The sequence below is a fragment of the Chlorella variabilis genome (genome assembly GCF_000147415.1).
Source record: "Chlorella variabilis unplaced genomic scaffold CHLNCscaffold_30, whole genome shotgun sequence".
NCBI classification, from domain to species: Eukaryota; Viridiplantae; Chlorophyta; class Trebouxiophyceae; order Chlorellales; family Chlorellaceae; genus Chlorella; species Chlorella variabilis.
This window is the reverse complement of record NW_005435058.1, coordinates 294290-308126: the sequence shown is the minus strand read 5'-3', so window position 1 is coordinate 308126 and position 13837 is coordinate 294290. Positions and strand designations below refer to the sequence as shown.

Below are 13837 nucleotides of genomic sequence, written 5' to 3'. Positions count from 1 at the left end.
TACCTGCGCCGCATATGCATGCATGTGGCGCAGCATACGGCGCACGTGGCGCAGCGGCGGGCGGCGGGGGTGCGTGCGGGGAGGCGGCAGCGGTGGAGTGGCGGGGCGTGGGCTGGGAGTGCGGCGTGGCGCACTGGGGAGGCGGAGCTGCTTGCGTGGGGCAGGGCAGCCAGGCGTGCCGCCCCGCGCCCGGCCTCGCCGTCGCACCCTCCTCGCTTTGCATCCGCCGCATGCATGGCTGACATTGCGCGTACCGCAGAGGAGCTGGTGCGCCTCCAGGGCTGCTTCCTGTGCTACACGCCCGCCCTTGACGCCCCGCCCGTCGCCCCGCTGCCCGCCCTGGCCAGCGGCTTTGTGACTTTCGGGTCCTTCAACGCCCTGGCCAAGCAGACCCCAGAGGTGTGCGGGCTCCTGCCTTGACACGCATGCCGTGCCGTGGCACGCAGCGTTTTGGTTGCCACACCTTACCATACATCACGCGCTGCTGTCTCTGCACCCGGCGCCTCCAGCGGCAGACCCCAGGGGCGGCCCGCCTATGCTGGGATGCCGCCGCTGCGCGCGCGTCTGGGCTGCCGAGGCAGCCGCAGGCCTGCCCCACAGCTCACACACAAACCAACCAAACCAGCACACCCACAAACCTTCTGAAAACCTAACAGACACCACGCCACGCACTGCCGGCGTAGGTGCTGCGGGTGTGGGCGCGCATCCTGCTGGCGGTGCCCGGCAGCCGCTTGGTGCTGAAGAACAAGCCGTTTGCCTGCGAGGTGCGGTACAGCAGTACATGCAGAACACGCGGGACGGCAGTACATGCGGTGCAGCAGCGCAGGCAGAACCGCAGTCGGTGCAGCCCTGGCGGCCTTCGCTTCCTGAAATGGCATGGCACGGCGGGCAGGGCCGCTGCGCCGTGGCCGCGTGGCGTGCTGCGTGGGTCGTGGCGCCGCCAGCCGCCACCTGCCCCTGCCCATCACACACGCTCACACACACACATGCAGGTGGTGTGCAACCAGTACTGGCGTGTGTTTGAGGCGGAGGGCGTCGAGCGCACCAGGGTGAGAGCGACTGATCCGCGGGTGTGCTGCCTTGCTGGTTGCCCGCCCCCTTGGCGGCCCGGGGCTCCTTGTGTTTGCCGCCTTGCCGCAGGACCGAGGACGCTGCCGCCGTTGCGGTTCTGCTGCTCTGGGCTGGCCATGCAGCTTGCCATGCAGCTGCCCAGCTGGCTGTTGCGCCCGGCTCAGGCGCCCCGGGGTGGTGTTGACTGCTGTTGCGTGTGCTGTCCTCATGCTGTCACATGCCGTGCCTGCTGTGCCTGCTGTGGTCGCCGCCGCCTGCAGGTGGACCTCCTGCCGCTGGCCGCCGCCAACAGGGACCACCTGGCCCAGGTGGGAGGGCACTGGGAGGGCCACCCCACGTGCCACACGCCACCCTGCCGCTGCTCTGCTCACTTCTGCTTTTCACTTGCGCTCGCACCGGCCGCCGCCATGCACTCGTGCTTCCCTGTCACCACCGTGTACCGCTGCCGAGATGTACTGCCGCGGCGCATGTGCCGCCCTGTGTACCGCCTGCAGTACGGCATGATGGACGTCAGCCTGGACCCCTGGCCGTACGCCGGTACCACCACCACCGCGGAATCCCTGTACATGGGTGCGCTGGGCCTGCCACTGCACTTCGAGAGGGGCGTGTGCGGCTGGCGCCCTGCCGGTGGTGTGGCTGCCATTGCTGCCAATGACCGCGGCGCGGCGCTGCCGCTGCAAGCACGTCGCGCCGCTGGTTGTGCGGCTGCCGCTGCCGGGCCGGATCAGCAGCCAGCACTGGTGCTGACAGGTGTCCGCTCGCCCGCTCACCCCAACCGCCGCCGGTGGACCCCTGCCCCTGCAGGCGTGCCCTGCCTCACCCTGGCTGGCGCCTGCCACGCACACAACGTCGGCGTCAGCCTGCTGACGGCAGTGGGGCTGCAGCACGACTGGGTGGCGCGCTCAGGTGCTGTGGCTGCCGCTTGGCAGCTGGCAACGGCTGCCGCCAGCGTTGTCTTGCTGCTGCTGACTTGTACAGGCAGCCTCTGTGCGCCGGCAGCCTCCCCTGGCCGGGCGCCCTACGCAGAGGTGTATGCAGGGCAGCACGGCAACCGTACAGGGTCCCTCCCCTGCCTTGCCCTGACGGCGGCTGGAACACACTCCTTCCCTGGCCCCTTGGCTCTCTCCCTGGCTCCGCAGTGGACGAGTATGTGGAGCAGGCGGCGGCGCTCACCCGTGACCTGCCGGCGCTGGCGGCACTGAGAGCGGGGCTGCGCCAGCGCATGCTGCAGGTGAGGGGCCGGTCATCAGTTGGCCCACACGCCGCAGCTGTTTGCCTGCGCTGGTGCCTGCGCATGCGCGACTAAGCATGGCTGCCGTGTGGGTGCTGCGGCAGCCAGCAGCCGAGCCTCGCAGCTGAGCTGCGCATGCCTGTGCCCGCTGTGCAGTCTCCGCTGTGCGACGCGCCCGCATTTGTGCGGCGGCTGGAGGGAGTGTACCGCACGCTGTGGCAGCGATGGCTGGACCAGCAGCAGGCGGCTGTGCGGTAACGGCGGTGGCAGCCCCTGCCACGAGCGCTGGCAACCGCCGGGCATCCGCCGAGCTGCCGGCTGGCGGCGGCACGGGCGCCACCGGCACGGCTTTGCAGCATTGGAAGTTGCCGGCTGTAAGAGTTCGTGCAAGGCATTTCTCTGAGAAGCCACAAATGCCAGGTAGCAGCACGAGAATGGAGCAGGCCAGCTGCCGAGGGTCGGTTACCGGCTGACGTGGCGCCAGCGTGTTAGCCCACATCGCCTGCCGTCAAGGATGAGCCGTCGCACGATATTATAATCACCGCATCTTAATTTTGCGTCGTCACACCATCCCCAGGCCGAAGGGAGGGCGCTCCATCCGTCAGTCAACATCGCTTCAGGCGGCCCAATTTGCGCTGCAGCACCTGCATCCGAAGCATCCTGTTGCCGTGCATTAGTTCCAAGTTGCAGTGCCCCGGTCAAGCAGCAGCCGAGATGGATGCCCGACACAGATACATTGCGTCGCGGGTGAGGGCGGGGCAACCCTAGCAGCGCTGCAGGCTGCTCAATTGGAGATGCTGAGCGCCCTGCGCCTGCCCTGCAGCTGGCCGAGACATTTGCCGACGTCACGCCGGAGAGCGCCGAGGCGGTCGTGGCGTGAGTGCTTCACGCTGTTGCCGCCGTTGCCGGGCCTGCGGCCGATCGCCGGAGAGCCTGAGCCTGCCTCCAGCCCCTCCAAGCCCCGCTGATCACATCCCCTCCCACCATGCAGCTCCTACCAGAGGGAGGTCGACGCCTTCCTGGCGCCCGGAGGCATCACCACACTCACTTGGTTCTATCAGGCGGGTGCCGGGGATGGCCGAGGCATGCAGGCGGGGCGCCGAGGGGGATAGGGTTTGGTGTGGGGCGCCGCCGCTCCCGCCGCCGACGCCTGGCCCTGCCGCACGCCTCGCGCTGCAGGTGCCCAGCGTTTTGGAGGGAGACCTCACAGCCGGACCCAGGCTGTACATATGCGATCCCCAGGTGGGGCGCCTCTTCGCTGCACGGCCCGTGCTCGCGCCGCCGCGCCGCGCCTGCCGCCGCGCTCCCCGCCCTCCACGCGCCCCGCCCAGGCTGGCTGGCTGCCGCCCACGCGGCTGCAGCCTGCAGCCCCACGGGGGCCCTGCTCACATGCCTCTTCTGCAAAACCTCTGTCTCTCTGTCTCTGTCTCTGTCTATCTCCAGGCCGAGCCGCTGCGCAGCAAGGCGCTCGTCTTCACTGTCGCGAATGGGCGCAAGGGGGTCCTGGAGAAGAGCGCGGACACAGACATGGTGGCGGCGGAGGTGTCGCCCCAGGTTCTGGCCAACCTGCAGGCGAGCAGGGGCGGTGGGGGGGTGGGCAGCATTATATGTCGGGTGTGCTGGAGGGTACATTGTGGGGCAGGCAGGGGCGATTCAGCCCGTGGGGCCAGCATGTATGTGTGTCTCGGACAAAAAGAGGCAGGGGGTGGATGGGGGGCGCATGGGGAGGTCCCTCTGCCAGCCCGATCGCTGCAGCTCTCCAGGCCTGGGACCTGTAATGAGGCACCCACCCTTCAATGCAATGCTGTACTGCTGTACTGCTGTACCGCAGGCGCTGCTGAGCGAGCTGTACATTCCGCTAGTGGAGGCAGCCACGCCGGCGCCGCACCCGGCGGCGGAGCGAGCAAAGGCAGAGTTCCTGCTGGTGTGTGTGTGTGTGGTGTCTGTGTTGGGGTGGAGAGTGGTGTGGGTGTGGGGGCACCCATGCTTGGCGGTCAGCCAGGCAGACCTGCCGCGGCGGCTGGCATGCGGCCGCACGCCTCCCCGCCCTCAGCCCGGCCCCCGCCCACCGCCGCCGCTCCTGCAACCGCCGCTCCCCTGCCGCCTGCCCCGCTCGCCCCGCCTGCGTCGCCCGCAGGGCGCCAACAAGTTTGTGGCGTCGCTGGCCGAGGCGGCGGCCGGCGCGGGCGGCGCGGTGGCGCTGCCGCTGCCCGAGGCGCAGCACCTGGCTGCGGCCATGGGGCGCGGCGGGCCCAAGTCGCTCACGCGGGCGGCCGCCAACGCGGAGCTTGTGGCCCACTTTGCCGCCGTGCTGACAGACTGGTGTGATGTGCTGGAAAAGGCGCTGGATGAGGGGCAGGGCGCGGCGGCGGGCAAGGAGGCGGAGGACGCGGGTGAGTCGCCGCCCCAGCTGCGCCGCACGTCGTGCCGCCGGCTGTGCTGCCGATTCAATGACTGCTGCTGGGACTGCTGCTGCTGCTGCTGCCGCTGCTACTGCTGCTGCTGCTATGTTGCTGGCAAATTGTGCAGTGCGGGATGTGCCTGCCGGGGACAGGGAGAAGGGTCCTCCGGCCCCCTGATCACCCTTGCTGGCACATTCTGCAACGTGCCCCCGTGCGGGCTGCTCACCACTGGCCTGCGCCATGATCCACGCCGCCGCACCCGCAGGCCCCGAGCTGAAGCTGGAGCACTGGCGGGCGCGCATGACGCGCCTCAGCGGCGCCGCCGAGCAGCTGGCCGACGCGGAGCACCGCTGCGTGGCGGCGGTGTGCGTGGCGGCGGCGGCGCCGGCGTGCGGGCGGTGGCGCGCGCTGGAGCTGCGGCTGGCCGACGCGGCGGCAGAGGCGAGGGAGACGGTCAAGTACCTGACCACACTGGAGGGCAGCCTGGAGTGCATCTACACAAGTGCGGCGCGGCGCCGGGCGGGGCGGGGCTGCGCGGGGGCCGGGCGGCGCAGGGCCAGGGGCGCCACGCTTTGCCACGCTGCTTCTGTGCACCGACGCCGTTGCTGGTGTTTGCTGTGGCATCAACACCGCGCGCGCGGGGGCGCGCGCGCGCACACACACACACACACACACGCGCGCGCCTGCCGACCTGCCTGCTGACCTGCCTGCAGAGGAGCCCTCCCAGATCGCCGCCTGCCTGCCCCTCATCGCCAACAACCTGCGCATGGTGCACTCCATCTCCCGCCACTACGCCCACCCCGCCACCCTGGCAGCCTTCATGCGCAAGGTGCTGGGGCTGGTGCTGGTGGCTGGGGCTGGGGCTGGGGCCGGGGCCGAGGCTGGGGCTGGTGACTCTTGAGGAGACCTGCCAGGGTGGAGTGAGAGGAGGGGCAGGCAGGCGGCACGAATGATGCCAGTCCGCTTGTGTTGACTTCATCTTTGAACACACCAAAAATGCAACATCCCGTTCTGCCCCGGTGCAGATCGCCAACCAGCTGATCAAGCGCTCGCGGCAGCACCTGCTGGCCCCCGGCAAGCTGTGGGAGCAGCCCAAGCCCGCGCTGATCGCCGCCCTGGGCGACGCCGCCGCCCTGCACGCCGCCTTTTTGCATCACGCGGGCGGCCTGCTGGGCGGCGGCGGCGGTACCGGCGGCACAGCCGGCGGCGCAGCCGGTAGCACAGCGGCAGACCACGCCTTTGCCAAGTACGCCCAGTTTGGGCGGCGCTGCGGCAAGCTGGCCGACATGTTTGGCACGGTGCACGCGTTCAGCCAGCTGGCGGGGCACACCCACATTGAGGGCATCGCAGCCGTGCTGGCCAAGTTTGGAGAGGTGGGGTGGCCTGGTGGGGTACACGTCTGTGTGGGCCTGTGTATGGGCGGCTTCTGTTGTGTGTGAGCAGGTGCCATGGTGGGGCGTGGCCGCCGAGGTGGCCAAGCGTGGGGAGGGGTGGTGGTGTGCAGGTATGAGGCTGCTGCCATGCGCGGCCTGGGCCTGCCATCCGCACCCCTACGCCACCTCCGTCCTACCTCCTACCTCTCCGTCCCCCCTTGCCTTCTCGCTTTCCTCCCTTTCTCCCTTCTACCTTTCCTGGCCTCCAGGTGGCGCCGCCCATCAGGCGCCGCCCCTACGACCCTGCCGGCCTCACACCTCCGCTCTTCTTCCCTCCCTCCCTTCCTTCCTTCCTTCCCACCATGCTTTAGGTGGTGGACGACATCAAGCGTCGCCCCTACGACCTCCTGGATGCGAGCCGCACCCAGTTTGACCGCGACCTGCTCGAATTCGGCGTGCAGATCAACGACCTGGAGGCGGCCCTGCAGGTGTGGAGTGGGGTGTGGTGTTGGTGTGCGTGTGTGGTGGTGGGGTGTGGCTTCGTGACCGCCGGAAACAAAGCAGACGGATAGGAGGCGGGGTGAGCGGGAGGTGCAATGCGAAGCTGGCAGCAGGCAAGGGGTCTCAACCAGGCAGGGTCTCAACCACCCACCCACACCCACACCCATACCCACCAGGCACCCATACACGCCTGCCCTCCCCCCACCCCCGCGCAGGACGTCATCAACGCCTCCTTTGCCCGCGCCGCCTCCACCGAGCACTCCCTGCTGCTGCTGCGCCAGTTTGAGAGCCTGCTGCAGCGAGACTCGTTCCGAGCCGACCTGGACGCCAAGTGAGGCCACGGCTGCGGGCTGGCATCTGTGCTGCGCTGAGCTGGCGGGCGCTGAGCTGGCAGCGCCGACCTGCCGCCGCATGCGTGCCGTGTTGTGTCAGTTTTGGTTATCCTGGAAGCGTTGGAGGCAGGCAGCTGGTGGTCGCAGCGTGCCTCCTCGCCTCCTCGCGCTGAGCCCTGCTGCTGCGTGGTAATATGTGGTACCATATGGTACTGCCACCTGCAGGTACGCGCTGGCCTTCCAGGGCTACGCCGCCGACCTGGAGGCGGTACAGGCGCTGTACGAGAAGCAGAAGGCGGCGCCGCCGCGGCCCCGCAACGCGCCACCCGTCGCCGGATGCATCATGTGGTCCCGCCACCTTCTCCACCGAGTGGAGGCGCCCATGCGCCGCTTCCAGGTGGCTTCCGCCGCCGCCGCCCGGTGGTGGTGCAGCTGGGCGGGTTGCACGGTGCCGGTGTGGTGTGCCGGTGGGCTGGCTGTCGGCAGCGGGGGGGTGGCCAGCGGGGGGTGGCGGCAGCCGATACGCCAGGGACTGTCCCACTGGGGAACGGGACTGCACCCTGGAGGGCCAGCCAACTCCAGAGGCGTCTTTTGCCTCCTGCCGACTGCTTTCTTCCCTGCTGCCGCGCGTCCAGGCCTGCGAGGGCCTGATGGCTGCGCGGGAGAGCAAGCGCGTCATCCGCACCTACAACCGCCTGTGCCAGGTGGGCCCCGCCGGCGGCACCTGCCCTGGGGCGCTGCGCTGCGCTCTGGCTGCGCTGCGTGCCAGGCTGGCGGGCCGCCAGTTGCCTCCCGAGGTGCTGTGCCGGCACAGCTGGCTCGCTGTGCACGCCGGGGCGCAGGACGACGCTGGCGGCAGGCCCAGACCAGCCTTACCCTGCGCCCGCTCCCTTTTCTTTATTTCTTCCCACCACCACATTTCCTCCTCCCGCGACCACCACAGGCCCTCCTCGAGTTTGAGGCGCTGTGGCACCAGGCCTGGCTGCGCAGCGTGGACGGCGCCAAGACGCAGCTGCAGGCCACACTGCTGACGGAGCACCCAGACAGCGGTGGGCCGCCAGGGGGTGCTGCGGCTGTTTGTTGTGTCGTTGTTTGTCGTGGCGGCGCGCCTGGAGGCCAGCTGCGGGTCCGCCGGCGGCGGCGGCGGCGGCGGCCGCCCCGCCAGCACGGCGCCCACGCTGCTTACCCCCAAGCCACACCCACACACGCGCTGCTCGCCGGCCTCCCCAGCACTCGGCCATCACACCAGCACCCCACCACCACCACCACTACCACCTTACCCACTGCATCTCTGCCCTCCCACCCCTGCCCCCGCCCTGCTGTTGCCCGGAGGCGCCCTGCTGGTCAACCTGGACCGAGGCGTGCTGCAGCTGCTGCGGGAGGCACGCTACATGCGGCGCCTGGGGCTGCCCGTCCCCGAGTCCGCGCAGGCGGTGCTGCTGCAGGCGCGCCCCGCTGCCTGCGGCCGCCCGCCTCCCCCTGCCTCCATCTCCCTCCTGCTCTGCCGCTGTGTTCTTTCCTCTGCCTCCTGGTGCTCTGGTAAAGCTAGTTGATGATTTGTTGTGCCCATGTTGCCCGCTCCTCTCATCGATCCTTTCTTTCTTTACTTTCTTTCCACCTGCAGGAGGAGAAGTTCACGCTCTACTTCAACCAGCTCACCCACGCGCTCAAGGTGTGGCGGCCTTTTGGGCTGGCCGGGTGTCTTGACTGGCATCGGACGCTACCGGCCAGCTGCTGCCACCAGCCGCCGACTCCCCAGTGGCTGCTGCCGAGACCAGAGTGGCCAGCAGCCAGTCGCTTGGTGCCAGTACCGCCGCCGCCACCTGTCGCCGCCGCTGCCGCCGTGGTGCAGGAGCTTGCGCGGGTGACAGGCAGCCTGCAGCCGCGGGAGCAGCTGGTACCGCTGCTGCAGCCCCACCTGGACGACCTGCATGAGAAGATGCTGGTGGGTGGGCAGCCTGTGCCGGGCGCGGCAGCCACGCCTGCGCTGCGCCTGCATGCCGGGCGGCATCCGTTTAGGCGACGCTGGCAGCTTGTAGTGCGGCGTGAACTTTGTGGGACGGGCTTTGCCCTGCCCCGCGCTGCCACCCGGATCACATGTGTGTGTGTGCGCGCGTGCGCACGCGCGCGGCTGCGTGCCTGCCTGCCCGCATGCCGGCCGAGCTGGCTGTGTGGCGCTGCGTGCCCGCTCCCCTCCCCGCCCCCGCAGCCCGGCCTGCACGTCCTGACCTGGACCTCCATGAACATCGACGGCTACCTGCACCGCTTCCACCAGGTGCGCGCTGTGCTGTGCTGTGCTGTGCTGTGCTGTGCTGGGTGCATGCTGTGCTGTGCTGCGAGGTGGGTATGCTGGGGGTGTTGGCTCAGGGGCAGCAGGCCAATGCCGCTGCCGCCGCGCCGGACGCTGCGAGGTGGCGTGGCGCCCCGCGGGTCCTCATGCTGCGCACGCTACGCCCCGCCTGCCCGACCTGCAGTGCCTGGCCCGCGCCGAGGAGCTGGCCCGCAAAGTGGGCGACATCATGGTTAATCGCATACAGGTGATGCACAGGCGTGTTTGCGCGCGTGTGCCTGTGTGCCTGTGTGCCTGTGTGTGGTGTGTGTGTGTGGTGGGGGGGATGTGCCTGCTTGCATGCTTGCCCGCTCGCGTGCCTGTCTTGGTGCCTGCGTGTGTGCCAGCCTGGGTGCGCCTGGGTGTGTCTGATTGTCGACGCGCCTCGAGGCAGGCGGCACAGTTTCTCTAGGTGCCATCTCTGGTGCGAACCCCGTGCACGCCCCCCACCCACACGCGTGTGCACCTTGCAGGCCAACCTTGCGGCGGTGGCGGCGGCGCCCCTGCTGGACCTGCCCGCCGACCAGAGCTTCAGCTTTGAGGAGTTTGGAGAGCACCAGGTGGGGGCTGGGCTGTGCTGGGCTGTGCTGGGCTGGTCTTGGCTGGGCTGGGCTGGGCTGCGCTGGGCTGGGCTGTGCCGGGCTGGGCTGGGAGAGGTGGTGGCAGTTGCTGTGCCGCTGCGTGAGCCGCGGCTGGGGCAGGCGCCACAGCGCCAGGTGCACGCCACCTGCCCCTGCCCGTTTTGAGTCCTGTGCTTTCCTCCCTAGTTATTGATATGTGCCCTTGCTCTCTGCCACCTCACTCTCTCCTCATTCCTCCGTACCTGCTTGCCATCCTCCTGCTTAAGCTTGCCACCCTGATCCCACGCTCCCCCACCCTCCCACCCCGCCCTCCTGCAGGCCGCCTTTGTACGGCGGCAGGTGGAGGCGCTGGCGGTGCGCAGCGGCGAGGTGCAGCGGGGCTGCGAGGAGCTGCTGGACTTGGCTGCCGCCTGGCCGCGGGAGAACCCCGAGGTGCGGCTGGCGCCCGAGGCGTGTGCCCTGTTCCGAGACCACTGCACGCGCGGCATGTGCCAGGTGCGGCCGCCTTTTTTGGCTGCCAGCGAGCGGTGTTCTGCCGCCGGCAGCAGGTCACGCAGCGCTGCTGCTGCTGTCGGTGGGGAGCGGTGGGCCGGTGTCAGGGTTGCAGACTGTGCATCTGCACGGTGGCGTGCGACGCAGAACCTGGTAGTGGTACCGCAAGTGCCACTGACTGGTTTGCGGTATCTGCCGGTACCTGTCGGTACATGTGAGGCCGCAGGGAAGCACGGGGGCAATGCCGGGGATGCAGGCGCCGCGCCGCCTGCTGCTTGCCTGGATTGCGTGTTGCTGCAGTGGTCTTCAACGCTATAGGGGCTTTGGGGCTCTTTCAGCACAACGATCCTGCCCGCCTGCGCTGCCCCTCGCCCTTCGCCCTCCATACCGTGAGCTCCCCATCCCCCTCTGCCTCCCCCCGCCCCCCCCGCACCGCAGTCCCTGCTGTCCGCCATCCGCGCCAGCTTCTCCGTGCTCAAGCGGCGCCTGGCCTCCACCGCGGTGGGCGGCCCGCTGTTCCTGGAGCGCCCCATCTTCAGGGTGGAGCTGCAGCTGCAGGTACCGTCTGTGGTACTGCACCCCTCGCTGGAGCAGATCCAGGAGGCGATCAATGCGGCAGCCAAGCTGGTGAGCGCTGGGGGTGGAGAGAAGGCGCCAGTCGGCATGTCCTGTCCGCAAAGGGACACCAAATCAGACATGTGGAGGGCGGGCCTGCCGCGCAACGGGCCAGCTGGGATCAAGCTAGCTGCCCACGCCCAGCAGCCATCCCGCTGCTTGCGGTTATCATCCTGATCCCACCCTGCCACAGGTGCTGCAAGTGGCGCGCCAGCTGCGCATGTGGGGCTGCGACGACCCCGAGGCCAGCTACTTTGACCTGATCAGCAAGGACCCTGATATCGTGAAGGTGTGTGTGTGTGTGTGTGTGTGTGTGCTGTGTGTGTGTGTGTGGCGGTGGTGGTGATGTGGTTTTGGGTGTGTTGGGTGCAAGGTGTGGGATAGGGGGCCAGACGCTACTGTATATCTGGGGCGGCTGGCCTCGCCCGCCGCCTCCCTGCTCTATCCTTCGCCCCTGGCACGTCCTGACCCCTCATGCCCCACCCAACCACACCACTCACGCTGCCTTTCCCCGCCCTCAGGTTGTCCTGCTGCTGACGGGGAGCGTGGAGGGCATGAAGCAGCAGACAGTAGAACACTTGAGTGAGCAAGGCCCGCAGCTGGCCGGAGGGACGGCGCGGCGCCGCTCGCCGGGGCGCCGCTGCCGCTGCCTGCGCTGCCAGCACTCCGCCGCTGACCCGTGCCCAACCGCTCCTGCCGCCCCCACGCTCACTTGGCACACCCCCTTCTCTGCTTTCCCCTGCTTTCCTCTCGCTCCTGCCCGTCTTCCCCGCAGAGACGTTTTCCCAGTTTGAGTTCCTTTGGAAGACCGACCTTCAGGCAAGAGGGGTGGGGGGCGCGGCAGGGACCTGCCAGTGTGTGTGTGCGTGGCGTGGTAGTGTGGAGTTTGTTTTAGGGGGATGGGCGGGTGGTGGGTGGGGTGGGGCAGGGTACGGCTCACTGTATTGTGCTCCACCGACTGGTCGAATGGCAAAGACGCACTCTCTGCCAGAGCAAGAGCCAAGGTGTGGCTGGCGAGCGACCCATGCTGCCCTTCGTTGCCCTGCAGGCCGAGTACGAGGCCTTCATGCGCACCTCCCCCTCCCTGGAGGAGTGCGAGGTCCAGCTGCGGCGCATCGTGGCGGTGGAGCAGGTGGGCTGGCTGGGTGCTTGGGGTGGCAGTGCAGGGGTTGGCGGTGCTGGCGGTGGTAGTGCAGGGGGGGGAGGGCCCGCCTCTGTCCCTCTGCCCCGCGTCGCACGTCCCTTTTGCAGGCGCGCACGTTGCACACACATGAAGCAAACAGCTCGCGAACCCCTACCCGCCTGACCGCCCGCCTGCCCCACCCCGCACCCGCCCGTCCCCGCCCCCACAGGAGATTGCGCTCATCCCTACCGTGCACACCCTGGGCGCCCTCTCCCTGGACAGCGCCCCGCTCAAGCACCAGCTGCGGGGGGAGGCGGCCGCCTGGAAGGCTCACTTTGCACGCACCATCCACCAGCGCGCGTCGCAGGACCTGCAGGCAAGTTTTCGTTGTGTTGCTTGCGTGTGTGTGCGGCGCCGTCGTGATGCTCCTCCTGCTGCTTTGCTTGTTTCGTGTGTGCCGTGTGCGGTGCCGGGCTGCTTCAAGCTGTTGTGTGCGCGTCCCTCCCATCCGTCTCTCATTCGATCTGTACCGCGTGGGAGCATGCCTCCCTGCCGTGCTCGGCAGCCGTCCCGCCTGCAAGGGCCCAGCCGGCGCCGCGCCGCGCTGGCTCAGCCTTTCTTTTCCTCCTTTCCACCCTGTGTGCAGGCCTACGACCAGCACCTGCGAGAGCTGACCGTGAAGCTGGGGCGAAGGGTGGAGGACCTGGAGGGTGGGTTGCGGCTGGGTGTAGGGCGCAGGCGGTGGCTGTGGGGCTGGTTGCTGGCCCGCCGCCGAGCGTGGACCTGGGCGCAGCAGCGGGCCTGGAGGACGGGCGTGGTGTGTGTGGGTTGCTGGGGTGTGCATGCTGCGGGGCAGGCCAGCTGGCGGCATCCAGCCGCTGCGCCCGGCTGCCGCCCGTGGGCCTACCAGGCTTCCTTGCCGCCTCTTCCACACGGCACACGCCCCACGCACCCACCCTGCCTACCCCACCTGCGACCCCGCCTGCCCGCCTCCCCTCCTCCCTCGCAGACGTGCGGGCGCTGGTGGGCGTGCTGCGGGAGGTGCGCGAGTACGAGGCCAGCCTGGAGGCGGTGGTGGCGCCCATAGAAGACATGTACGCCCTGCTGCTCAGGTGAGACGAGCCCCGCTGCTGGTGCTGCTGCTACTCTTGCTCCTGCTGCTGGTCCTGCTGCTGCTGTTGCTGCTGCTGCTGCTGCTGCTGCTGCTGCTGCTGGTCCCTGCTGCGGCTCCCGCTGCCCCCGACACCCCTGCCCGGCCTGTCCTTGTTGTACCGCTCTGCCGTACCGCCTGCTTGAACCGCCGCATCCCCGCAGGTACGAGGTGCGGGTGCCCAAGGAGGAGGCGGACCTGGTGGGCGACCTGCGCTACTGCTGGCGCAAGCTGCGAAAGCAGGCGGGGGAGGTGGCGGAGAGCCTGGCCATGCTACAGGTGGGCTGCTGTGTGCAGGCGCTGGGCGGCTGCGTGGCGGCGGTGGCGGCAGCGGTGGAGCCGTTTCTGTGGGAGACCCTGTGGGGGGAGCCTGTGGGGGGAGCCTGGCGGATGAAATCTCGATCTCGCGCCGCGCCCTGCTGCTGCTGCTGCTGCTGCTGCCTGTGCTGACCCCTGGCGCTGCCCACCCCAGCTGCCCACCCGCCTACCCCTCCCGCCCCGAACCCCCACTGCCCCTCTCCCTCTCCCTCTCCCTCACCCCCCCACCCCACCCCCCACCCCACCCCACCCCGCCCGCCGCGTTCCCCGGCCCGCAGGTGGGCTTCAAGCGCACGCTGCTGCAGGACGTGCGCGCCTT

General features: G+C 69.2%; 1 protein-coding gene across 1 annotated transcript in view; it reads left to right on the top strand.

The window, feature by feature from the left end:
* The window catches only part of CHLNCDRAFT_59252 (hypothetical protein), a gene marked incomplete at its 5' end in the record, with an annotated part of 51016 nt that overhangs the window by 6753 nt on the left and 30426 nt on the right, over positions 1–13837 (top strand). The window contains 41 exons of the mRNA XM_005843461.1: positions 260–267; positions 348–399; positions 684–764; positions 993–1049; positions 1332–1379; positions 1566–1641; positions 1876–1977; positions 2211–2302; positions 2459–2556; positions 2944–3049; positions 3126–3178; positions 3294–3309; positions 3482–3544; positions 3746–3895; positions 4134–4226; positions 4440–4695; positions 4970–5206; positions 5418–5551; positions 5730–6077; positions 6449–6565; positions 6794–6909; positions 7136–7307; positions 7546–7614; positions 7854–7959; positions 8243–8343; positions 8535–8582; positions 8763–8855; positions 9120–9185; positions 9385–9447; positions 9713–9799; positions 10139–10315; positions 10751–10939; positions 11121–11216; positions 11449–11509; positions 11703–11755; positions 11976–12059; positions 12280–12456; positions 12697–12760; positions 13060–13162; positions 13365–13479; positions 13797–13826. Coding sequence (XP_005843523.1) covers positions 260–267; positions 348–399; positions 684–764; positions 993–1049; positions 1332–1379; positions 1566–1641; positions 1876–1977; positions 2211–2302; positions 2459–2556; positions 2944–3049; positions 3126–3178; positions 3294–3309; positions 3482–3544; positions 3746–3895; positions 4134–4226; positions 4440–4695; positions 4970–5206; positions 5418–5551; positions 5730–6077; positions 6449–6565; positions 6794–6909; positions 7136–7307; positions 7546–7614; positions 7854–7959; positions 8243–8343; positions 8535–8582; positions 8763–8855; positions 9120–9185; positions 9385–9447; positions 9713–9799; positions 10139–10315; positions 10751–10939; positions 11121–11216; positions 11449–11509; positions 11703–11755; positions 11976–12059; positions 12280–12456; positions 12697–12760; positions 13060–13162; positions 13365–13479; positions 13797–13826 — 4257 coding nt within the window. The remainder of the gene's footprint in view (positions 1–259; positions 268–347; positions 400–683; positions 765–992; positions 1050–1331; positions 1380–1565; positions 1642–1875; positions 1978–2210; positions 2303–2458; positions 2557–2943; positions 3050–3125; positions 3179–3293; positions 3310–3481; positions 3545–3745; positions 3896–4133; positions 4227–4439; positions 4696–4969; positions 5207–5417; positions 5552–5729; positions 6078–6448; positions 6566–6793; positions 6910–7135; positions 7308–7545; positions 7615–7853; positions 7960–8242; positions 8344–8534; positions 8583–8762; positions 8856–9119; positions 9186–9384; positions 9448–9712; positions 9800–10138; positions 10316–10750; positions 10940–11120; positions 11217–11448; positions 11510–11702; positions 11756–11975; positions 12060–12279; positions 12457–12696; positions 12761–13059; positions 13163–13364; positions 13480–13796; positions 13827–13837) is intronic.